At 41.2% G+C, this 26,586-nt stretch overlaps 1 protein-coding gene across 14 annotated transcripts in view; it reads left to right on the plus strand.

Moving 5' to 3' along the window:
• The window catches only part of LOC129190911 (rap1 GTPase-activating protein 2-like), a 100,280-nt gene that overhangs the window by 60,835 nt on the left and 12,859 nt on the right, over positions 1 to 26,586 (plus strand). For 7 of the 14 annotated variants that reach the window (XM_054793678.1, XM_054793675.1, XM_054793677.1 and 4 more), the window contains 10 exons: positions 11,659 to 11,743; positions 18,416 to 18,451; positions 21,870 to 21,902; positions 22,340 to 22,372; positions 22,486 to 22,710; positions 22,833 to 22,936; positions 24,543 to 24,621; positions 24,741 to 24,794; positions 25,430 to 25,513; positions 25,589 to 25,689. In XM_054793678.1, coding sequence (XP_054649653.1) covers positions 11,659 to 11,743; positions 18,416 to 18,451; positions 21,870 to 21,902; positions 22,340 to 22,372; positions 22,486 to 22,710; positions 22,833 to 22,936; positions 24,543 to 24,621; positions 24,741 to 24,794; positions 25,430 to 25,513; positions 25,589 to 25,689 — 834 coding nt within the window. Of the gene's footprint in view, positions 1 to 10,234; positions 10,336 to 11,658; positions 11,744 to 18,415; positions 18,452 to 21,869; positions 21,903 to 22,339; positions 22,373 to 22,485; positions 22,711 to 22,832; positions 22,937 to 24,542; positions 24,622 to 24,740; positions 24,795 to 25,429; positions 25,514 to 25,588; positions 25,690 to 26,586 lie in introns of those variants that run through there. The other 7 variants (XM_054793676.1, XM_054793682.1, XM_054793680.1 and 4 more) reach the window with 5 other exon arrangements.

Here is a 26,586-nt window from a genome sequence, read left to right on the forward strand (position 1 = left end):
GAAAGGGGGAAAAAAAACAACAGGGCAATGATACACTCAGACTAATTGACACGTTGATGGGCGGGTGAGCAGGACACAACAGGATAGAAGCAGCCAATTGGATATGACGGGCGTGCAGACACAGGAGGGAAATAAACAGGTGAAACTGAAAAATCTGAAAAAAATTAAATCACTTCCATTAACAGAAAATCAACAGTCCCAATGCAAAATAAGTTGTACTTTTCAGAACTTTTAATTTAAAACTATATTGCTTGGTGGAACTGTCGAATGAAAAATGTACTGCTTGCACTGAGATGCCAAGCTGGGATGCTACAGTGATCCCTCGGTTATCACGGTTAATCGGTTCCAGGTACATGTCTGGAGAAAACATCACCCTCTGAGATGTAGCGATGTAATAAAGGCATCAATATAAAGTACAAATAAATGTATAAATAAATATTGACCTTTTTTTATTGTTTACACAGTAATCCCTCGTTTATTATTAATTGTTTCCAGACCATGATAAGTGAATTTCCGCAAAGTAGGAGCCCTTATTTATAAATCAAATATTTTTGTAGTTAGAGCACAGGAAACCTGTTTACAAACGACCTATTTTAACATTATTAGAACCTTGGACAGCACTTCCTGCCGCGGCTGTTGTCTCAGCAATGTAACATTACTGACACCTAGTGACCAGTGTAAAATATTACATATCACGTCTTTGAAAGCATCTTCTGAATGCCTTACATATAGTATGTATTTTTTTTATGCTTGAAAATGCTGAATGTATTTTCTTAAATAATAATAGTCCAAATTCAACCACGAAACAGCAATGATTTATTAATGAATGTACTTTTGAACAAATGTGATAGAGTGAAGCTGTGAAATTCCAAGCGCGAAGTGGAGAGGTATTACTGTATACAAAAAAGTCTCCCTGTTATTTGTCTGCTGCAGAGCAGGTTGTTAGGAGTGTAAGAATTACTGCGGACTGGGAATATTTTTTACAAGTGACACAAACCTTTATGACATTCTAACTGCACATCACTGGATGGATCTTTTTCCCCCGTTGATGATGATGAGAGTGTTTGACTGTGGCTGGACAGTTCTATTGCCTCTCTGTGGTCATACTAGCATCAATTGCGTTGACAGTTGCGTTCCCACAGGAAACCCAAGTGACTCTGCATTCAGTCACTTCCTAATTATTACTCTCTTGATGCTTCTGCCATTCCTGTACAGTTTTTGTGGAGTAATTGCAGTTTAATGGAACACATTTCTGAATTTAAATCGGAGGTTTCAGATAAAATGTATTTGTAGAATTATTACACGACATTAACACTCAGTGAGCACAGTTTGTTTTGTGAGTACTCGGCCCCCTCTATGCTTACAAACCTCCATCAGCCTCTCAAGGTGCTGATCAGAGATGTAACTGTCATGTCTACTCAGGATTCTGCTGTCTAAATTTGTATTTCCTATCGGCTTTTACACACACACACACACACACACACACACACACACACACACACACACACACACGCAGACACACACTATCTGGCACCAGCCGCCGCCACTCTTCATTTCCTCCAGTTACACTTTTATTAAGTCATTACAGGAAGTACCAGTTGCGTAATTGGTCAGCCAGCATGCGGATCAGGCTTCTTATCGAATTTCATAATAAACATCGGAATCAACTGGAAACAGGAGCACACAATAAGCCCTTAGGATAGGCTTCATGGTCAAAGCATACCCTCTTCCCTATTCAAAACATCCCCTGTGACCTCCCGTACACACATTTACTGTGGCTATCAATTTCATATTACTTCTTACGTCCATAAAGGGTGTAAAGAGGTTTATAGTCTCTTGGCATGTAGCGTTATAGTTCTACACCATTAAAACACAACCAGGATTGAAACATGTTGCCCGTACATTTCTTACATCAACTATAAAAACAGATGAATACATATTTTAAATGAAATTTCTGCCATGAGCTGGCTGGAAGCCAAAGGTTTTTGAATGCAGCTTGACCATGAACACGGTTTAATTCCACGCTGTGGGCGCTCACCTTGACACGGCCAACATGGCAACAGCTCAACAGACACAACATTTCCCATTTAAAGTCACCTCCGCCCACAATGACTTCACACACTAGCAGGCAGGTTAAAGGTTAACTGCCGGACATGCGGAAATGAGCGTGTCGCAAACAAAACAAAAATGTTGGACCACAGCAGCACCGTTGTTGCATTCGTTGCTGGTGAAGATAATTACTTTAATAACAATCATTTATTACAAACGTTTATTACGCCACTACTGTGAGCAGTCACATTCAATATTTAAGCCTTCCTCCTTTTTTACGTGAAACATATTAAAAGTGTATCAACATTGGTGTTTACTTGGTTGTTGTGACTGTAATATACCCATATTTACTGTATATTTTTCCTTTTTTGTCCCTTAATGTCAAGCTGGCCTTATTGGATCCAGCATGTCACTCACCTTTCTCATCCCAATGACATACAGTAAATGATCCTGCTTATTAATACATAGAATTACCAATACAGTCATCTGTCATTTATTGCGGTTTCCAGACCCGACCATGATAAGTACATTTCCGCAAAGTAGCAGTCCTTCTTTATAAATAAAATATTTTTGTAGCTATGGCATAGAAAACCTCTTTACGGTCTTCTTAATCAGTGGACACCAACCTTTTTTGAGCCGAAGATCCCTTGGTCTCGGCCGTGAACCGAGGCAAGATCTGTGAACCCCACCCCCCACGACAAACGCGCACGCTCCCATGGCTTTGTATTATTATTATTCGTTGTTGGTGTCAACATTTCAGTTTTCTCTCATTTTACCTTTATTGGTGTGCACTCGTCCCTCAGGACCTCAGAGGCGTGCGGCTGTGTCCAGTCAACATGCGTGTCTGTTGGTGGTGGGGGTGTCACAGATATGATCAAGCATTTATTTTTCCTAGTATGTTCCCGATTGGAAACTGTATGTGATGTAAGCAAATTTGCTGGAGCACCAGAGCCAGACATAATGGAACATTTGATGGGCTTTATTAATACACAGTTCAGATTTTCATCCAGTGGGCTGATTTGACATTGATATCATGTCTGATGTATTGTCTGGTATCTTTTATCACCAACACAGACATGAACAGATACACGCATTTCAACAGCAGCCGCCCGGAGGGCTTGAATGTGCCATTGGCCCCAAGAAGGACCCTTAGCTGCCCTGCAAGGTGCCGAAACAACACTGGTCTCAGTTTACATGCACTATCTCTAATTTGATAGTTGGTCAAATGTTGTGTGCCTCCGAAACACAAGGGGGCAATGGTGGTCACTTCAGCTTCTTTAACTGTATTGGCGGAGGAAGAGAATGGTATGCTAATAGCTGTATGACGTTATATATGACGTTTGACAGCTCTTTGTGTTTTTGGTTATGTTTTAAGGTGTGTTTAAATGATATGTGCTTTGATTTTGTGGTTATGGTGATCCTCGGAGACATCGAAAAAAATGCCGTGGTGGTGGATTGCTTTGACTATTTAAATAAAGGCTTTTTGCTGTGCAGTGAATTATTGTTAATTCATGGATTGCATGTCAGTGATGTCTAAATTGTTGTACAGTATGTAGACATTCCAGTCATACTTCACTAAATAAAGTGAGATTAAGGATTTTGCTTGTGAATGCTTTTCTCACATACTACACAGAGCCTGACATCTTTTCAAATTTGATTGCCAACTTTAACGGCAACAGCGGCGCTCCCTTCCAACACATTACGCTCCAGCTCGCACGCACGTCCCTCCCTCGCTCACCACACTGGCAACAACAATCCCTGCTTCCCACTCAATCACGCTCACAGCAAGGTGCATTCACGAACACCGGAATTCAGAACATCAATGTTACAACAGGTTCTAGTGCTGTTGTTGTTGTCTACTTACCACCGACAAACTGAACACACATTTTTGGTGTTAAAATACGGGTGTTTGATACGTTTCTACACATCGGGATGCGTCCACGTGTTAAAGTGTCTAAATTTAAAGTGCCTAGAAGTGTAAACTGCCTTTTTTGCATCCATATACTTTCAAAATATGGACTTATTTCAGCTTCTGTATGTTTAATTTGGTTGTAAATAGTCCCCCTCCCTCTGGTTTCGTCTTCTTCTTTATGCTGTTAAGAGTGGCGCCATGCCAAGACTGTTGCATGCGTAGAAATCTCGCTTCAATCAGGTGTATACATGCAAGAAAGAACTGATTTCCAATCGCATGATTCATCCATCCATCCATTTTCTATACCGCTTATCCTCATTAGGGTCGTTGGGTTATGCTGGAGCCTATCCCAGCTGACTTTGGGCGACAGGCGGGGTACATCCTGGACTGGTCGCCCGCCAATCGCAGGGCCAATCGCCCCCCCAATCAAAGAATGTGTGTTAATCCAATCTTTAAAAAGTCAAACACGATCTAATTAAGGTGTTTACATGCATTTTAAAAATCTGGTTTCAACCCAATTCATGCACTCATTCATTATTTTAGTGCATGTGAACATACTGAATGTTTTGTCCGTCCAATATTGTATTGTCATCTCCCTCCCTGGGTTTTAGCCAGTCGCTAGTAAAAATCCATGTGTCAAGGACACATCTTTTCCAAACCATCCCCGTCACAGTGTTACTGAACAAGCAAATCCTTTTCATGCTTCAGAGGTAGACAATACACAATGTCTTGCATTGTGCTCTTTCCAGTACTGTGCACTCAACTTGACCATTTCAAATGGAACACGGATGTTTTACACACACAAACACAGGACACAGTGGAAAGCCGGGGTCTTTGGAAAGAAGGAGCCAGCTGCAGAGAGGAATGAACCAGTGGGATGTGTGACGTGGTTACTGAAGACTCATGCACTTTGGCGGTGACTTTGATGACCTTCATCCGCAAGCAGAGTTACTGCTGATTTGCGACACAGCCGTTTTCAAGCTTTGAGTAGCTGAGAAGCACCAGTGTGTGCATGTGCAGTATGAGCGATCTTAGCTGTTCCTCTGACCTTCTTAGTGCGTAAAACCGCTCACAACCACAGGCTAGTGAAAGTCTAGTAAAAGGCTAGTGACAAACAAGGGAGGACAGCATACAGCGGTACCTCGGTTAGAGTCCACCCCGGTTAGCGTGTTTTTCAGTTAACAGTGAAAATGTTGCCTTGGTTTGCATACACTTTCTGCTTAGCCCACAATCTGGCACGCGAGTCCAACTGTGTTCTTAATGAGTTTTTGTCACAAATGTCCTTGTAAGCATCCTTAGCTTGCTAACAAAATTGCAACTTGAACTGGGAGTCAGCTACGTCGGACATCTATGATGTCATCAGTGGTTGACTGTCAAAAATGTCAGCACAAAACACGTTATAGTTTCACAATTATGGTTTTACATGCATAAAACAATTGTAAATGCTGAAAGGGACTGAAAGGACCGAAAGGGATAAACAAACATGTTACTTTTACCTGAAGTGAAGAAGTGACTGTTCCCAAAGACACATTTTGGCAGCGAGATCAACTGTTTCCTCTTGTGTTTCTCACTTTCTTTATCAATATGCCGGCACTTGCAACTTTCTTTGTCTTCATTTTGGATTATTGAGGTGAGAAACACTGTTGAATTTAAGAAATAACTCATGCCAAGCAAGAAGGTGTTGGTGAAGAGGAAGGTGTTGATTTTGTTGCCACATGGTCTCTTTGGGAACAGTCAGTGCAAATGTCACGCCTTCAAACAAGCTAACCATAAATGTTTATTTATCCCTTTTATGTGTATGTATTTATATGAATTTCGAGTTGTTTTCTGCATGTAAAATTCTAATCTTAAAACTATAAAAACATGTTTTGTGTTAGCATTTTTGGCTTTCTGGAACAGATTAACTGGATTTACCTTGTTTCTTATGGGAAGAATTGATTCGGCTAGCGTCCATTTCAGTTAGAGTACAACCTTCTGGAACAAATGAATGACGCTAACCAAGGTTCCACTGTATGTTGTTCTTGGTTTTGAAGAAAATAATTAGACAATACGGCAAGGCCATGTGATACTGTGCTTGGGCCCTAGATTGTTTTGATCTGTGGAACTGCATACAATATTGTGGACAATTTTATTGGGGAAAGTTACGAGGCATAAGATAACACACAATGACAACTTGTAACCAATATACTCCAAAAAGTTGATCATTTTGCTTGAAACAAGTAAAATGGCAGATTATTTTGCATATATTAAGTGTATCTCAGTACATAAGTATAAGTATATCTTGCATCTTATATCTATGTTTGAAGTGGTGTGGAACTTCAATGATTTGATTACCTGACGTTGCTACAAAAGAGCATTGAATGTCAATAAAGCTAATAAATCAGGTGTGTCTGAAGGCCACTGACTGAATAAAAATGTGTGTGGTTTTAAAAAGCGTTTCAGCTTTTCAACAGTACCTTTAAAAAAAGATTTGAGTCAGTTGTTGAAATGATTAGAAAGGATGGCACCTATGCAGCCTCAATAAGATACCGTGCCTCACTGTGACAGCTAAGTCATCATTAATGTGCACTCAAGGTTCTGGTAGTTGAAGATCCAAGGTCTTCCAAGGTCCTCCTGACAGCACCTGGGTCCTCAGAGAGCATAGCAAAACCTCAAGCTGATAATTCACTGAATATTTACACTGCCCTTTTCATCTCGATGTGGATTCAGTCAAATTAAAATCATCTTCTCCTAAAACCATCAAAGAAATGAGCATGTCGGCCTCACAGTGTGGAGATGGAGGGTTTGAATCTCCGTTCGGGTGTCTCTGTGTCACGTTGGCATGTTCTCCCTGTGCATGTACCCGGGTACTCGAGTTTGTGTACATTTCCCGTTTAGCGTACAATATGGCACACGTCGCGTTATTAATACACTGTGTGAGTCCAACTGTGTTCGTAATGTACGTTTTTATCACAAAACATCCCTGTTAGCAGCCTGTTAGCATGATCTGAACTGGAAACCGGAAACAAAAGTCATTGTCCCTCTGTCGCCTGTCTATGACGTCATCAGCCGTTGACTCTCGAGCTCTTTGCTAACTAACAAAGTTCCACCACAAGTATCTGCTTTTGTTATTGAGATGACAATCACGACTTCAATCAAGGTGAAAGTGACGTTAAATGTTCATTGTTCATTTATTTCCGTGTAAAACTGTAATTGTACAACTCTTCTTCTTCAATTTCTTATGAGAAAAACTGATTAGGTTTTGAGAGTCCGACCTTCTGGAACAGGTTAATGACGCTAACCGAGTTTCCATTGGTGCTAATGAGGCGCTAAAAAAAATGAATGAATCTGTGTAGTAGCCTACCTTCCACATCCGCCTGGGTTATGAAATGATCCTCCCCCTTCCTTTTGCTAACCTCGTAGATCCATATGTGTTTCTCCACACCGTCAGTGTCCGTGTGCAATTTGAGACACAGTGTAGTCCCTTAGTTCTTGCCGGTCGAAGACGTCCCATGACGTGTGCTCAAAAGTCAGACTTGCCAGTTTTGACAGTTCGCCCCGAAGCCAAACAAGGCTTGTTTTTTTCCCTCGTCAGTGGGATGTATGCAAGGATGAGAAACAGAACAAGGTGGTCTGATGGGAAGGCAGCTGCTCAGTATGCATGTTTCAGGTTGGAGTAGACACAGTCCAATTTAGGTGTACCCTAGATATGCAATTCTGATCCAGGAAAACAGACCGGCTGAGAGGATGGCAGGCGCTAACAGAGGCTAGAGGACAAGCTTTCTAACCAGGCTAAGGGCAAGAAATAACAAGCAGCTTTTCACAGCTTCATAAGCGTTTAAATGTCATGCCCCAAGGATATCAAACACCGATGCGGACATTTTTGTTGAAAACATTTATTGTTTACTAATTATAGATCGCTGGGTGCTAACGCTAAGGTAGCTCTGGGTGTGGAGCTCCATGACCACATCTATGTACTCCAGAAGAAACACCCGGGGGTTATCATCATGGTTACGTCGCCGTAGCAGTAGCAGAACAATTTCATTTATAATTACAATTCATAAGAAAATGAATGAAAACTAACTCACCTTTTGTTAGCATCCTCCAATCTCTTGGTTTTTTGTTTCTATCTATTGTCCGACTGTTGAATGACTTGTTATTTTTAAAATTAATTTATCTTGTGCCTTCTACAGAAGGTAACAAAAGTACAAATAACACCAGGAAGCGGTCTGTTAATATAATTTCTAATAATAAATTTAAAAAATGGTGGTCTGTTAATATAAATATAAAGAAACATATTATAAAATTACATTTTGTAATTATTTATTTATTTGATTATTTGTTTCTATCAGTTTTTACTCCTTTATCCACTCTTTTCATTCCAGAATAAGATATCTACTGTTACAGATTTTTTACAAAATGGTAACTGCTGCCAGCCTTGTTTTCAAGGAGCAGTTAACGGTTGTCGGGTTGAGATTATGCTGATTGTTTTTAAGTGCTGCTTAAAAGCTGGGTGTAGTTTTTTTTCAGTACCACCGGTGCTGCGTGTGGCTCCGAATGATTTTCCTGTGATGTGATATTAGGTTAGAATTATTGAATGAGCGCCCCCCCCTCACATAATCAGTGCTTTACAATTATTGCAAATTGCATTTCGAAAGCCAAATTTGGAAATAATTCCAGCAATTTAGCGAGCATGCTTCTATGTGGAGCACGGTGCCGTTTGAGGAGGTCTCACCCACGCGCCAATATCAACATCCGCACAAAAAAATATACGGATTGAACAGATACAGTATCTCATTCAGACAATATTATTGGCCGCCTCTAGTGCTGTTATTTATTGGTCAAATGGAATTGGTTCCAGAGTTGGAAAACTGGTTTAATTTTCTAGAGTAGAAGCACAGTAATCCCTCGTTTATTGTGGTCAATTGGTTCCAAACCTGACCGTGATTTCTGCAAAGTAGGAATCCTTATATATAAGTGGAATATTTTTGTGGCTAGAGCATAAAAAACTGTTTACGACCTTGTAAATACAGTTTGAACTACCAAACCAGATGAACTACCACCTCTGTAGTCCCCTTCACACTCATATTACCCAATTTTGACATTATAAGAGTAAATCAACGATTTAAGACATAAATAAAACTCATGCTCATGTATGTCGTTATAAATGTGTTCCCTCGGGGAGCAGAGTGAGTGGCTGGCAGGAAGTGACGTCGGGTGTTCAGGGTTGAGTTTCATCTTGCTGTGGGTTACGGCCGCAACAGTAGTCCATGTTTTATTAAGGATTTTTATTGGGGATTATTGTGCCTCTTATGAGATACTTCAAACCTGCAATAAAAGCCTGTTGTTCCGGCGATCTCTGGCACGTGTCTCACCGAACTTTACAGTTATATTTACTGCCACCTAGTGACCAGTGTAGAATACTGCATATCATTCACAGCGTCCTTGAATGCTTCTTCTGAATGCCATATTACTGTGGACGAGAAGTGCAAAACACATGAACAAAAAGCAAACCAAATTAGAATTACACCCTCCAGAAAGGGAACGTACCAAATCCTGGAGTTTTCGGAAGTGATAACGTTTGGACCAGTCAGCTCTGGGGGGTTGGTACATTCCTTTTATTTTTTGCCAAGAAGTGCAAAACACAAAACAAAAAGAAAAACAAATGATAATTACACCACCCAGAAGTGGATTTTACAGCCGTTGTACTCTCATTCAAATATTTGATGGACTGTAGTACATCTGTTCCTTCCGTCTGGTATTTGCATGCACGCCGACACCCGCATGCACGGCGTGGGAGCGCACACGCTCCGCTAAAGCCTAAACTATGACATGTCGCACTGTTTTCTAAGGCACAGGACTTCATGATAATAAAGTGACACTTTTTGCCATCGTACCTTAGGGGTGTCAAGTGTTTAAAATTTTTAATCAGGTTAATTACGGTTTTCAAATTAATTAATCATGATTAATCACCATGTCACCATGTTATATTACCTTATCATATAACACTGGTTTCTTTAATAGCAGACTATTTGAATCAGACTTTTAACTGTGTTATTATGAGCAATGAGGAGTTGCGTTCAAAGACACCACGTCATTTAAGTGCATTCACATTTTGATTGAATTTTCTGAGAGCACACTTACATGCAGCAAATTGTACTTCTTCATTAAGAGTTACAGAGTGATAAGAATATCCACTCGTTGATTTTCATTGCGTTTCTGTTTATTTAGACCACCCGTACACTCAAAATAAGGATGTTGTTGTGATGTTCGGAGTGTCAGTGAACGCATCTCGCGGTCTGCCTCGTGACAATGAGGAAGTGTTGTTGCAATGAATGGACTAGAGACGTGTTTGTTATTTGGTGTTGGAATTGCACTGCTGTTGATGCGTTCAGGTAAGAATAAAGTTATAAAATAGCGTCGGACACTGTGTTACTCTGTGGGGAGCTACACTGTGTTACTCTGTAGGGAGCTACACTGTGTTACTCTGTGGGGAGCTACACTGTGTTACTCTGTGCGGAGCTACACTGTGTTACTCTGAGGGGAGCTACACTGTGTTACTCTGTGGGGAGCTACACTGTGTTACTCTGTAGGGAGCTACACTGTGTTACTCTGTAGGGAGCTACACTGTGTTACTCTGTGGGGAGCTACACTGTGTTACTCTGAGGGGAGCTACACTGTGTTACTCTGTGGGGAGCTACACTGTGTTACTCTGTAGGGAGCTACACTGTGTTACTCTGAGGGGAGCTACACTGTGTTACTCTGTAGGGAGCTACACTGTGTTACTCTGTGGGGAGCTACACTGTGTTACTCTGTAGGGAGCTACACTGTGTTACTCTGTAGGGAGCTACACTGTGTTACTCTGTGCGGAGCTACACTGTGCCGCGGTCTGTCGTCATAACAGATAGTGGCTTGCCATGATGCGTTTGCGTTAATTACGGTAAATAAATGTACGTATTTGATGACATAGATTAGTTACTGTCGTTAACGTGCTAGTTTTGACAGCTCTAATATGTATTTTAGTTCACTTTGCCATTTTTGTGTTAAAAAATGCTTAATTGCTACAATAAAAACGCCCATTGTTCCAGCCATCAAATCTGATGATTGTGTCTCCCTGAACATGACAGTAACATTACTGACACCTAGTGACTAGTTTAGAATAGTACGTCAACGTCTTTGAATACCTTGTATTTCTATTTTAGTTCATTTAGCCATTTTTATGCTTGAAAAAATGCGTAATTTAGGCAAAACATACATAACATTAGCTTAAATATGCATATAGTTGGCCGGATTCACCTACGAAAGAGCATGATTTATTCATATATTTTTGAAAGACCATGACAGAGTGAAGTCGCGAAATTTGAACCGCCATGGGGGCGAGGAACGACTGTATATAACTCTGACAAAAGAAGACAATGTTTCTACACTGTATGCGTGGCAGTGAGTAGCAGCATTATATAAAAACTACAGTACATAACCACTGTCTTCTTGGAGGTGTGGGAGCAAGGAAGAAACTATTGAATTTCTACGTGGAGCCAGATAAAAGTACAAATCCTGGAATTTGGTTGCTTTTCTTTGCGGTTTATCCCTGACAAGTATATAAACTCAACAAAGATTGAAACATTCCACCGATCAACCGAAAGCCGCACTTGCCTACTCCAGCTGTACAGTGTTTGCACTTCACACAGTAAACAATTATTTCAATGTCTTCTTTCCAGGAAACAAGAGCTAGTGAATATCTCCACCGTCCCTCTTGGAGAATGTCCACCGTCCCCACCCCGCACGGCCCCCCCCAGCATGAAGGTAGAACACACAAACACACACAATTTAGCCACTGGATTTTGACTTTGATACTGTACATAAGTCAGACTTGTGTCATTTTGTTTGTCAGAGTTTGTAAAAGTGTTTCACATTTTGTATGGTTCACTAGTTTTCACTAGTTTGGGTCTGCTCAGTTAGTGTTGACATGCTGGAATATAATGACAATACGTAGAAAAGTACATTTGCAATTGAATCACCTCTGTGAAAAGGCTTAATAATTCATTCTTTAGCTGATGCCCATTGTCTTCTGCGTCCTGATTGGTTGTAGACCACTGACAATTAATCTCCTCTGTGCCGTCTCCTGTTGTGGTCATGGCTACCAAACTAGCTAACCGTGTGAGCTGCTTGCTAACCGCCAATACTGTCAACAATAGAAGAAACAGAAGAAGCTAACCGTGTGAGGAAAACACGACGACAGGGGCAATGTGTTTTAACAAGGATACAAAAACGCTACAGCCGAATGGCGCCAGGACAACGAGGTACGGTCAGATGAGTGAAACACACGCGAGTCACTTAATAATCTCAATAATACTTACAATAATAATACTTCCGTGGAGGAAGTGGGGGAGAGAAGGATGTTGGCTAAGCTGACATCCATCATGGACAACACCTCTCACACGCTACATGACACTGTTGTTTCCCTGGGCAGCTCCTTCAGCAGCAGACTGTTACACCCACGGTGTAAGAAGGAGAGGTTCCGCAGGTCCTTCATACCGACCGCTGTCAGGCTCTACAACACCTGCACCACCTGAACCATGTTGTAGTCACTATGCATTCTTTACACTGTACTCTTTACTTGCGTATCTTGCTTGCTGCTGTGACAAGTGAATTTCCCCGCTGTGGGATAAATAAAGTACAAATACAAATACAAAAAATGTTGTGTCCAACCTAGTAGGTTGATCATTAAAATGCATTTAGTGATTTAAAATTTATAAAGGGTTTTACAGCATTAAAACATCAAATAATTATAAAAAAAACATATATACAGTTGGCTACTTCACAGATTTCACTTATTGCAGGCTATTTTGAGAACCTATCCCCCGCGATAAATGAGGGAACACGGTATAGTCATTTCATGGCAGGTAATATACTGTATATTGTACAAAACACAGGTCAACATTAAGTCTTGTTGCCACATTGCTGATTTTTGGTATGATTATCATTTTAACAGTAGTTAGTTATCGCTTGAATAACTTAGGCTGCTTGTGTTGTTGTACAGGTGGCACAGGAGGGAAATGCATTTCTATCCAAGCATCTCAGCCTCTACACAAATGTTACATGTGTCTATGATCCCATTTAGCAGGACCCTACGAAATCTGTTTTATTTTTTCCCAAGTTCTGTTAGAATTCCAGTATTGCAGAAACGGCTTCATTTCAAAAGCTTCAATATCTTTTCTAAAGGGATGTCAGCCTTTGCACACATTGCTCCAAAAATCCTCAACAAACTGTATCATCCATGCTAGCGGTTAGGAAAGACGTACAGGAGTGGCCAATGCAATTCTAATCGCTTTATTAACAAGCGGTAAAACACAACAAGGTTGCCGCACTGGCATGCTCTGCTAAATTAAGCTAACCCACACAAATGTCCCTTCTCACAATGACAGCATTTCATTCACATTATGTCAATTTCCGTTTTTATTGGTCAATTCAGTGATTCCATTGGTGATGCTGTTGATGCAGAAACCATAAGGCCCTACTTTGGCCTCTTATTATTGGGCTTTTTCATGCTGATCTGTGACAAAATATATGTCAAGTAAAGTCCATTTTATTATGTAACACTGATTCAAAACAGGAAGTTATCTCCAGGCACCTTACACATGGAGCAGGTCTACAATCTTGCTATCCCACATAAGCAAGCACTTAGCCACTGGAGGCAAGGAAAAACTTTCTGTCTTTTTTTCAGGTATAGTGAAAGATCAAATCTGTGCATGTGTACCGCTGGGCAGGTGTGTGCCTGTATATGTGCACTCCGCTTGTGTAGAGCCTGGAGGGATGTATTTTTACCATCCAATTTAGCAGTGTCGAGTGACCCGTGCTGTTAGAATGTATGCTGTGTGTATATTGCTTACATTTATCTTCGAACACCACTGCTCAAATAACGGGTGAAACCTAGCAAGGTTTCAGGCTGTGTGTGTGTGTGTGTGTGTGTGTGTGTGTGTGCGTGCGTGCATGTGCATATGTGTTTTATGAAGACACATACACACCGGTACAACCTGTTTGGCGCTTTAGCAAACACTGCATTCACTGGCTGACTTGACTTTCCTGTTTGAAGCAAAGGCTTTACAGGTACGATTGCGATTAAAGGCGAGCAGCAGAAAGGGAGTCGAGGCTGTATGGGATGAGTCAGATAAAGCACACAGGAATGGTTGTCATGTTTTAGCAGCCGCCCTTGAGGTGCATCAACATTCTGGCTCACAGAAACAACCAAGTACTCACTTACTGGCAATAATGTGACAGAAAATGTCTATGTTTGATTTGTTCAGGGTTTGTAGGTCAAAAGTGCAGTGTAAAATATCGAATACTGAACGATATTGACATCTAACCAACCTCTGGCACTGTGTCTCTATGATTGCATTCTCACAGGGACATGCATGCACTTTGTGTTGAGTTGTTGTTGCCTGTTGTTGAGTCTGACATAGCGCTGCTGTAGAGACACATGGATGAGGCCAGCCAGAGGGCTCAGTTTCTGTGGATAGTCTGTGGTTGGTTATACCACCCGGTCATGCAAGGATGATGCTAACTTTGGCTGAGGTATTTTTGAGCAAGCCTTTGTCAAACTGCAAACAGAACAGAGCTGCTGTGGATGACTGAGAATGATGCTCCCGGTAAGAACAATATTTGTAAAATAAATGGATGCGTGGATGGACTTTACATGAATTATGTGGGATTTCAGCCAAGTAGCCGCAGACAAAATCATGTACTGAATTCTCCAGTTGGTTGCCATGTTCTATAAGAAAATGCAAATCATGTTGCAGAGAAAGAAAAACAATAAGTAAGTGGCAAAGTGGTAAAAAAAAATACTGAAAGAAAGTGAAAGTATTAATGATGAATTCACTCATTAATCACAATTAATTGCAGATAGAAAGCCGTTTTTATCTATAATAAGTAGGGCTGTAAGTCTCTGTGGTAAACGATTCCAAACACATCTAGATACATGGGTTAAGATAGGATATATTTTAAAACAGAACACTTCAATACAATTCAATACAGTGTACACATGATATGATTCCATTTGATTTGATTAAACAGTGAGTACGTTGACATGCAGTCAAATAACCCTATCATAACCGGAATATATGCCAAGGTACCGCTGTATAAGTAACAATAAATAAGTACCAGCAGTGCTCCAGTAACTTTTCACTTCTCTCTGGTGGCTGACGTACTTCCGGGACAACTCATCTCAAACTCACAGCGACAGTAGATACAAATAACTTTGGTCTTTTTGCGAGAGCCATCTGCCATGGTTTTGAAACTAAACTTACCATTCAAAATACGCGTGCGTATGTTAAATTGCTTATTTCTTTGGCTAATTAACTTCGACAGCCCTACAGTGTATGTGTGCATAAGCCGCAACCACTGAATTCAGAGGAAAAAACACAATTTTCTTACATAAGCCACAGCAGTGTATAAGCCGCACGTCCAAACCATAACATTTGTGGCGATCACGACAGGAGCCAATCACAAGATATGATTAAACTCACAACAAGCTTGTCAACCCACTGGAAATTGCAGGAGCTGATTACTCGATATAACACTCTGAGTCAAGGTTTCATCTTACAAACAACATTAAACTCATCACATAGCAAAGAACACTCAAACGTTACACCTCAGAAATATAGAAAAATGTATCAATACAGGAAAGGTGACGTCATTGCAGCCGCCCAACGAATGCGTTGCTCAAATGCAATGCATTATGGGAAGCTTTTAAAACGCTGTTTTTTTCTTTATTTTAAAGTCACATTCAAGATTCAAGATTCAAGATTCAAGATTCAAGATTCAAGAGTTTTATTGTCATGTGCATGGTAAAACAGCAGTTATACCATGCAATGAAAATCTTATTCTGTTCATACTCCCAAGAAAAGAAAGGAAACACAAGAAAGAATAAGAACATAAGAAACATAAACACATAAACATATATACCAATAAATTAAGCAACAACAACAGAAGAGACATTAATACAAGCAAATAATACAAATAAATAAATAAATAAATAAAGTGCTATGAGTGTGTGCGTGTGTTGCGTGCGGCGTGTGCGAGTGCTTCGTTGATAAGCCTGATGGCCTGTGGGTAAAAGCTGTTTGCCAGCCTTGTGGTCCTGGACTTCAAACTCCTGTAGCGTCTGCCTGACGGTAGGAGTGTGAATAATGAGTGTTGTGGATGTGTGCTGTCCTTGATGAGGTTGTGTGTTCTTCGTAGGACTCTAGATTTATAAATGTCTTGCAGTGAGGGGAGGGCTGCCCCAACAATGTTCTGTGAGGTCTTGATCACCCGCTGGAGTGCCTTCCTATCACGTGTTGTACAGTTACCGTACCAAACAGTGATGGAGGCGGTAAGGACACTTTCGATAGTGCATCTGTAGAAGCAACTCAGGATTGTGGTGGACATGCCAAATTTCCTCAGTCTTCTCAGGAAGTACAGTCTCCTTTGGGACTTCTTCAGAATTTGTTGGGTGTTGTGAGACCAGGTGAGGTCCTCGCTGATGTGTGTGCCAAGGAACTTGAAGGTTTTCACCCTCTCCACCTCAGTCTCATCAATAAACAGGGGTCTATGCGGCTCCTTTTCCCTTGTTCTTGGGTCGATGATCATCTCTTTAGTCTTATCTGTATTGAGAAGGAGATTGTTATCACGACACCAAGCTATGAGGTCCAAAATGAACAATAAAATAGCAAAAAATAGAAAAACACGGGAGAGTGTCACAGAGACGTCTGCCACGGAGGGCGCCATCTTTGATGACATTGGGACATTGGGACATTGACATTGGGACATGTTTCGGTATTTGTATGTACACCTTTTGAGTATGAAGTTGCCATGTGCCGAATTTAGTGCTGTTAGTAAAGTGTCTTTAAAAGATGACAGCGTGAGTCAGACTTTGCGACTTGTTGTGAGTGCACTGATAACTTGCGATTGTCTCCTGCCAAAGAAAGAGTTACCGCTTCCTCACTGACTAGCGAGTGGCGCAGAATTTAAATGATCAGTAGTCATTCAGAAGTAAAGGAGATGTCATGAGATTAGAATTCAGCCATAAATAAATAAATAATAATAAATACATCTTGTTGAGTGTGGCCGGAACCACTCAAAAAGGCATACGCAGTTCAATGTCAGAGTAGGCCTGCACATGCACTCTGCCCTTCTGCTAGTTGAATTCTGTTGTTGGAACAGGTGAAATCTAAAAAAGATTAAAACTTTTAAAAGCTTACAAGCTGTGTAATGTTTTGTTTTTCTTTACTAGGAGAGGAGGCATAATGGCCCTTTTAATGGTAAAGGTTGCCAACCCCCGGTCCAGTGGGCTGCGCCTGACTTCTGTGCAGGCAGCCTGGGTTCAGTCCCGACTCAGTGATTGTGTGAATGTGGCTATAGATGGCTGTCTATGCTGTCAGTGGTTGCAGCTCCCCTATCACCCTGAAGAGGGTAACCAGTAGAAAATGGATGGCTGGAACTTTATTTATCCCATAGGGGGAATTAAGGCTGGCAACTATGCCATAGCACCATTACTGATTTTGTTACATTAACATGATCAGCTACAGGTCAGTCACTTTTTTTGACCATGCTGTCAGCTTTTATTTAGTTCATGCCTGCCCAGTAAATATTAACCCTGTGATAACCCTTGTGTGAGTGTATGCCTCTTATAGGTGGAGGAAGTCGCGTTAGATTTATAGGTTTTCATCCAAAGCAATTTCAGGTAACACTGGTTTTTACTAGTGCTCTCAAAATGCAGTTATCTACAGATTTTTACTGCTGGAATCATCGAAACGGTTGTAAAACGCCGTTGAGGGCTTTTCTCGCTCTTCATGAGTATGATATTCATTTTGCTGTGACACGTTTCTGAACTCGAGAGTGTGAGCGGTGTAAAATGGATGTTCACAAGCAGTGTGAGGTTGCAGTGTAAAAGGATATCTGCAGGAATTGTTTCAATTAATCTTGCTCTTTAAAGTGGGATGTTTTCGACCAAGCAGCTTCATTTTTGTCCCCATGGTTTCGCTTTTCGTTGCATAACGGTCAATGCATCCTGCACACACCACACGTGTTGAAGCCTGCAAGCGAAGACACAAAGCGTGCTGGCCATTTTCACGCTCACAGCTTGTTTAAGTGACAAGGTGGGAACCCCGGGGAGGAGGCAGTGTAAATGCATTCAGGGATGCACATGTATGCTTGTTTGTGTGCGTGCGGTTGTGTGTGTGTGTGTGTGTGTGTGTGTTCCTCTCTGAGGAAGTAGCTGCTTATCAGAGTGTGTGCACACTGGTGTGAAAAAGGGGCCCTGCCCTCTTGACTCACTTATGCTAATACTGCAAGAACACGTACTAGAACTTCAGTGGCAGACCTGCTGCTGTCAGCACCACATATTTGAAATTCTGGTTTGAGTTTGGTGTCAAGACACCAAACTCTTGTTTAATGGTCGCTCACTGTGTCAGTTAATGACAATGTTTTTTTTTTTAGTCTGCAGAGTTCTTCGATATGCTGGAGAGAATGCAGGTATGAAATCATACTTCTTTATTTTCCTACAGAACTTTTATTCATTTGTCTCGCCTTAACTTTAAAACCATACAAAGTGGACGAAGGTTTTGGGGCACACCTCATTGTGAAAACATGGGGTTGGAATGGAGCCCTTAGTTTAGAGAAGTCAATGCTTGGAAATGTTCTGCTTGGCCAGGCTTCCAAATACTTTTGTCCATATATTGGATGTATCCCCAGTCCCTGCATAAAACACTGGCACAGTGCAGTAATTCATGATGGGAAATATGTCTGTCTGCTCCAACTCCCTGACCAGAATGTGGATTAACATATATAAAGACGAGACAGACATTGTACATTCAATTAGTGTATGTCAGCCAGATGGGCTCAGTCGCTTGCTCTTATTAGATAATAAGCATGCTGGAAGCTGAGGATAACGCTACTGCTATAACTCTGTATGGAATTGATTGATTTTTTTTCACTTTCTGTGACCCCTTTGTTCCCTCCATGGGCTCCCAAGGGCACAGGCTCTGAGAGGTGTAAGCACAGATGGGGGTTTAAAAAAGAGAAGGAGGAGGAGGAGAGAAGGTGGGAGGAGGCATGAAATGCACATACAATTGTGAAGGAGAATGAAACAAGTGGCCAAAAGGACGGAGAAAATATCATTTTGCAGGTTCTTTTTGGTATAAAAAAATGTCTAGAGCCTTAGGATGAGACCTCTAAGATGAATGCATTAGTCACAGATGCATGTGAATAGAGTCATCTTCTTCCCAGCCTTGGCTGCACAAAAAGCTGGAATAAAATCTCGATTCACACTGACATGCAATCCAATTTCTAATAACGCTGGTTTTAAAAGTTTTACTTAACGAGCTGCACAAACAAACTCTAGGTCGTCGACACGCTCCCCTGGCTATCATTCTTCAGTTTGCGGCAGAAGCAATTGCATTCTTTTTTTTTTTTTTTTTAACTTTTCTGATGCTTTTATTGCGTGGATGAATGCACTGAGCAAGCGTGCCATGTTTTTGGCTTGATGGATTCTTTTCCGTTTTTCTATTCATTTCTATCAAGAAAGTCCCCTGTCTTGCCATCCAGGTCCTCCAATGAAGAACGGCAGAAAGACCATTGAAAATGTATTTACAGCAGAACACAACAATAAGCCTAATAAGATTGACAATAATAATAAAACAAGCGATTTCCTTGCCCTGAACATGGTAGGCGTGTGTGAGCAAGGAAAAATGTTGTCCTAGAGAATAACAATAAAATCGTATAGCCCGAACAGGAACAAAAACATCACAGCATGTGCAGCACTCTGCAGCACATTGGCAAAAAATATTATATTTTACAATCATTATTTCTTCTTATTATTATTATTATTATCATCCATCCATCTATCCATCTTTTATGCCGGTTATCCTCATTAGGGAGGTATGCTGGAGCCTATCCCAGCTGACTTCGGGCGAGAGGCGGGGTACAACCTGGACTGGTCGCCAGCCAATCGCAGGGCACATACTGTATAGACAAACAATCATTCACGCTCACATTTGTACCTATTAACCAATTCACCTAACATGCATGTTTTTGGAATGTGGGAAGAAACCGGAGTACCGGGAGAAACTGGCTTCAATTTTGGTCAGACTTGAAGGTCCTCCCGGGAAAGTCATACTTCACAGAGAAAACCCACGCACACACATAGGGGAGAACATGCAAACTCCACACAGAGATTCGAACCCAGGTCTTCCCGATCTCCTGACCGCGTGGCCAACATGCCGTGCAGCCCTATAATTGTCGTCATTATTATTATCATTATTAAAAGAAGATTTTTTTTAATGCCGTTACAATAATAATTGTCTGTATGCACGATTGCATTGCTTTTGTTCTGCTTTTTGAAGAGGCCTATTGGTTAAGTCAGTCTATTTGCGCAATCCTTCAAATTTCAAACCTTTATGCCCAAGTTTGCACTAGATGGAGCACTTCATAGAGACATTTTGGAAGCATAATTGGTCAATGACAGCTGGTCAATACAGCCGAGTGATCAAAGAATCTCACACACCAAGCACTGTGGCCCTCATCCATTTTCTCTGAACCTCAGCTTACATCGATCTGTTCTCTTGAGCTCTGCCACTTACATCGCAGCATTGAGAACTGTGTTGAAAGTCTTCTTCGATGTTGTAATAGACGGCGCAGATGAAGGTCACTTTTTTGATCCTCATCTCTTCTCTTTTTTTTTATTCCTCCCCTTTCCACCTCTTCCTCCCTCGTCTTTGTCCTCTTCTCCTCTTTGTCTCTGTCTGAGACCAAAATTGAATCCCCTTAAGAGCGCCTTTGTGATCAGTTTTCTATTGTCGACAATGACTCCCCTGTGACTGTAACAGCTGCTCTGTCTATATGCACACACACACACACACACACACACACACACACAGCATTAATGGCATGCAAGACAAGTGAATTTATTCAATGTAACATGGCTCTTGCTGGCACTGATGAATAGTGAAATGCATGTTGCATGCTTCTCAGAAGTCATTCTGTGCTCATCTGAACAAAATGTTCCGCTCAGCAGACTGCAAGATTGGGATTTTGTGCAAGGTACACTTGCGTAAGTGCATGAGATTCAATATAAGAAGTGTATCATATTTAACAAAGATTGGACTGTTCGCCAAAACTTTCCATTATTCCCTTTTGGAAGGTTGAATTTTACAATTTTGCACCTACTAAACTGAGTGTAAATAACCATAGCAAAACACTTAAGACTGAAATGCCTCTGCACTGTAGTATACAAATTCAGTCAAAAGCTGAGAGGAACATTTATTTTGACTGAATCCTGGGCTCAGCATGAGAGGATGACTAAGTGTCTGTATTACCTGTGTGTGCTTGTGTGATGAGAAAAAAAATTAGCATATATGACTCACAAATGTTTCATCTTGCAAAAGAAACAAGGTATGAAACAGACAATGGGCCTCATTCACCAGTGGTTCTTACAAACTAGTTTTGTCCTACTTACTTTTTGCCCTATTTTCCCCATTTATGCTGTTTTTTTGTGTCTAATTTTATTTTTACAATAATAAACAAATCACAGACCTCAAATGGCCCCCGGGCCACATTTTGGACACCACTCCTGTATATGTACTGTATGTATCGCCAGAATTTAATTCTGGGAATTAACCTATAAAATATTAATAAATGTGTTCAGTGTCAACATTATGTTAAACTCTATTGTCTGATCCCAAGAAGGCGTGAGTTGAGAATGGGAATTATAAAGATAATATCATAAAAAAGTGTAATAATGGAGATTTTACTATAGAATTAAAGAAAAGGCAATAACAATTATTTTGCAACCATGGTTCCACTCGGGAACGAGGCCCAATGTTGGCACCATCGCATATTAACCTTTCGTTTTTGAACCGTGTGCTTTCCGTCCTCATGCTGCGAATGGATTCAGGTCCCGAAAGTTGAAGAGAGCAAAAAGTGGAAGGTGTGGCCAGTCGCCAGACACACTCACACTCATCACTTTGTGTCGTGATGTTTTCAACCTCTGTCTATGTGCCTTCACTGTCATCTTTCAAATAAAATCAATAACCTCACAATCTAATTGATTATAAGTTAAAGGAACTCCAACTGCAAATTCATCCTTGCTGCGTGGCATGTGCACTGGCACCTACTGCAGTGAAAATGATAGGCCTCAGCAGTATTTAGAGGTCATGCCCTGCTCTCTATGCAAACAACTAAGGGCTTCAAAATGACAAGACCTGTATCATCATAAAAGGATGACTCACTTTTATTGATGCTTGCTGAGGACTGTGTATTTCAGGTTGTTGCCTCATACTGTAAACTTTAACCTTTAAAGTATAATTTTGAAGCCAGTGTTTTCGGTGTTTTAGATAACTTACTGTCTGTTTAAATCTTTCACAGGATGACTATATCCCCTACCCACGGATAGAAGATGTGAGTCACCTCACTGTAAATGCACTCACTCCACTAAAGAGGGCACAGAATTATCATCAATCAGATTTTGTCATGTTTTTCTTCTGCTTCTACCTGCTCGTCTCCATTCCAAGGTCCTAGAGAAAGGTGAACCGTACCCCCAAGTTATCTTGCCGCAGTTTGGTGGCTACTGGATTGAGGATGCGGAGGCACCAGCTGGGACGCCGTCCTCTTCAGAGTCCAGTTTCTGTGAAGAAGACGATGATGGAGCAGAGGGCATGAGCCCTGGTGAGGGACACAGCTACCGTCTGGAGTGCAACAGCACTGCCCGGGCCTACCGCAAACACTTTCTGGGCAAGGTATGTGTTTGCTCTGCCTGTCATAGGCACATGTAAGTAAAATAGTGCAGCTGATTGTGGAAAGCAAAACGCTTACAGTACTGCTACAAATCCTTTATTTTGGTAAACCTGACTTTTTGCAGGAGCATATGAACTACTACTGCACCGGTAGCAGCATAGGGAACCTCATCATGTCCCTGAAACATGAGGAGGTTGAGGGTCAGGAGTTCTTACGGATCATGCTGAGGTACGAGCATCTAATACTTCACATGCATGACAATGCACCAGCAGTGGTATCATAAGTTGGTACATGTTTGTATGATGCAGAGAAGCAATTGTGTTTCTCTTTGCAGACGTAGTGAAAGTTACACTAATGCCATACATTACTAATAGTATACAGTCTTCCCTCGTTTATCGCGGTGGAAAGGTTCCCAAAATAGTCCGCAATAAATGAAATCCGCGAAGTAGCCAACTTTATTTGTTTACAATTATTATATATGTTTTAAGGCTGTAAAACCCCTCACCATACACTTTATGCACTTTTCTCAGACAGGCATGAACATTTTCTCACATTTCTCTCGTTTAAACACTCTCAAAGTTCAAATTTCGCCACACCTCTGACCGTGCCTCATCCTGGCGGCGTTCGGCTGTAGTGTTTTTGTATCCTTGTTAAAACATTGCAGCTGCTGCCGTCGTATTTTTCTCCTCCTCCTCCTACTCCTTGAACCGAAGATTCATTTATTCCATAGAGCCTTAGCTTCTTCTTCTATTGTTTGTTGGCAGTTCGCAAGCAGCTCACACAGTTAGCTAGTTTGCTAGCCACCACTGACCACAACAGGAAACGGCACAAAAAAGATTGATTGCTTGACAATGGTCTGCAGCCAGGCAGGACGCAGAACACGGTGGGCGGGTTCTTCCTTAGCCAATGAGGACTGTTGTGGCTCTATATTTAGCCGGCTATTGTCTACTGTGGGTTCCTAATATACTCATACAGACACATAAACACATACTGCACACATCTTCAACGCTCACATGAGTATACAACACCATCTACTGGTAGCAGTAGTAAGTACAATAACAGACACATACAGCAGAGCACCAATGGGCCGCTCTTATAGACCACAAGGATGCAGAACACAATGGGTGTTCATACGCTGTTAAAAAAAAACATGCAAAATTGCGATCAGTGAATCCAAAAAGGTGAAGCGCAATGTAGCGAGGGAACACTATATACAGCACTACTATACAGCATTTCTTGTTTTTTTGTTGTTTTTTGTTGTGATATAGTATGAATCATTTGTAACAATCTAAGATTCTGCCATAGTCTATACACTGGAACTTTGGTTAGCGTCATTAATCCGTTCTAGACTGTCCGACTCTAACCAGTGTTAATTAAAAAATAATTTATCAATCAGTTCCAGAAAGCCAAAATTTCAACAAAAAACGCATTTTTATAGATTTACAATGATAGTTTTACATGCAGAAAATTTGAAATGCATATACAGTAAATAAAGGGCTAAATGAACATTTAAGGTTGCTTTTATGTGATTGTGGCCAAAGACATAACGTGGCAGCAAGATTAACACAGACACCGCCTTTGTGTTTTGCCATGAGTTATTTCTTCAATTCCATAGTGTTTCTCACCTCAAGTCTCTGCATTTGTTTTGATCACCTCAGCAAAATAACCCAAAATGCATTAACCTGCTAGCTAGCTGTATAGATAGATGGGTAGACAGACAGATAGATACTTTATTCACCTTAAAGAGACATTCACAGCCTGTAACACTTGTTTTATCCAAATGAGTGCCTAATACTCTCTTACTAGAAGGGTCTCTGTCATCATTCTGCTGCAGGTCAAGGACCAAAACAATTCACGATAGGATCTCCTTAGCAGGCATTAACCAGCTGCCCAGCGTACATCAGATTGCGAAAGTAAGCGACACATCCATTCATCGATACTTTTCCATTACACCGGTGTCATATATCATATTGGCCGTGTACACATCAAAATGAAAGCAGCTGTACCTTACGATGTCTCATTTATTTTCCAGCTTCTGTGTGATGATGCCACAGGACTGAAGTTCAGCCCAGTTCTTTACCCTCGAGTAGGTTCTTTGCTTGCATCGCAGTCATGTGCAGCTAACATGGAATTAAACTCACAAGCCACTCTTCTATCTCAATACACTGTAAAAATGTTTGTTTGTTTGATGCCAACACTATTTATCGTGTCATGTTTAGAAAGCTTAAATACTGTAATTAATGTGCTACAGCTGCCTGATGTCCACCTCACCTTAAATTCAGCCCCTTTGTTAACAAAGGTTTAACGTAAAGCAAAAAAGTGCAGGCATTACCTTTCCATATTATTTCCGTCATAAACCTCCTACATTGCTAGCATCTGCCATTCTCAGTGACTGCATTGTTCCATCGGATTGACGGTGCAACAAAAATTGGACATGGTGGATTTGTTTCGTTCTTTTGTGAGGCTGGTGGACGACTGTGATGGAGCCTGCCTTCAGCCTCTGCCTTCAGGCAGGGAAACATACCATCTGTGTCTTGGTGCGCAAGAGGCTGCAACAAGATCACTGGTCTCGCTGGGGATTGTGAGAGTTTGTCACATGTCAGCCTGACGCAACCAGAGCCAACCAAATCTGCCCTGGAGACATGTTGGAGAGGACGACAACATGTTTTCTACAGCTAAACACTTGAGGCGTGAGGACTAATAGTTTTTCTTGTTGCACAGGGATCTCAGCTGATTGTAGCTTACGATGAGCATGAGGTCAACAACACCTTCAAATTTGGAGTGATCTACCAAAAATTCGGACAGGTGAGTGATTTTTAGCGATGGCTGACTTCATTTGCAGTCTGCAGAGTGTCACTGATGCTCCTCTTCTTGCCGCAGACGTCAGAGGAACAGTTGTTTGGGAACAATGAAGAGACGCCAGCTTTCAAGGAGTTTCTCAGTATACTGGGTGACAACATTGAACTGCAGGACTTTAAAGGGTGAGATGCGATAGAAAGCACTTGCAAAATATACAGAAAGGGTCGGGAAAAAACAGACAAAGACTCAAATATCACTTTAAAGAAGTAACGAGAGAACGAAGATACAAAGAAATTGGGAGAGTGAGCCAGTGAAGCAAACTTTAATGGTTATAAACATCAGAGTTCTTGTTTGGCCTTCTTGTGCAATTAGGATAAATATACGTAACAAAGACTTCTCAGAAAGTTCCCATTGGTAAGTCATCAGAGCATTGCATGTGTACAGTTATGACATTAAAGTGTGGATCTTTACTGTTTTTGCTGTTGGCAAACTAACATAGAACATACATTAAATGTAGACGATGAACAAAAGTATTAGGACACACTGTTGTTATTTCTGAAGGAAGTGAAAATGGAAGGAAATATGGAATTGGTCTCCGCTTTGCAAATTTCACATCTTCCATTGTTCTGTGAAGACTTCCTCGAGATGTTGGAGTGTACCTGGAAATGTCTGACCAGTAGCAGAATAAAATAATTTGTGAGGTTAAATGCCACCATCTTTGTTGTAGCTCATCTCAAAGGTACTTGATGGGCTTGTGGGCTTGGTGGAGTGCCATGTCCGGGTCGGGGATGAGATCCTGCCCCAAGTGGAGGAGTTTATGTACCTCTGGGTTTGGTTCACAAGTGAGGGAAGGCTGGAACGCGAGATGGATAGGCGGACTGGTGCGGCGTCTGCAGTGATGCAGACTCTACATCGGTCCATTGTGGTGAAGAGGGAACTGAGCCAAAAAGGAAAGCTCTCAATTTACCGGTCCATCTACGTTCCAACCCTCACATATTGTCATGAAATTTGGGTAGTGACAGAAAGGACAAGATTGCAGGTACGAGCGACCGAAATGAGTTTTCTCCGTAGGGTGACTG

Source organism: Dunckerocampus dactyliophorus, chromosome 12, assembly GCF_027744805.1.
Source record: "Dunckerocampus dactyliophorus isolate RoL2022-P2 chromosome 12, RoL_Ddac_1.1, whole genome shotgun sequence".
Lineage (NCBI taxonomy): Eukaryota > Metazoa > Chordata > Actinopteri > Syngnathiformes > Syngnathidae > Dunckerocampus > Dunckerocampus dactyliophorus.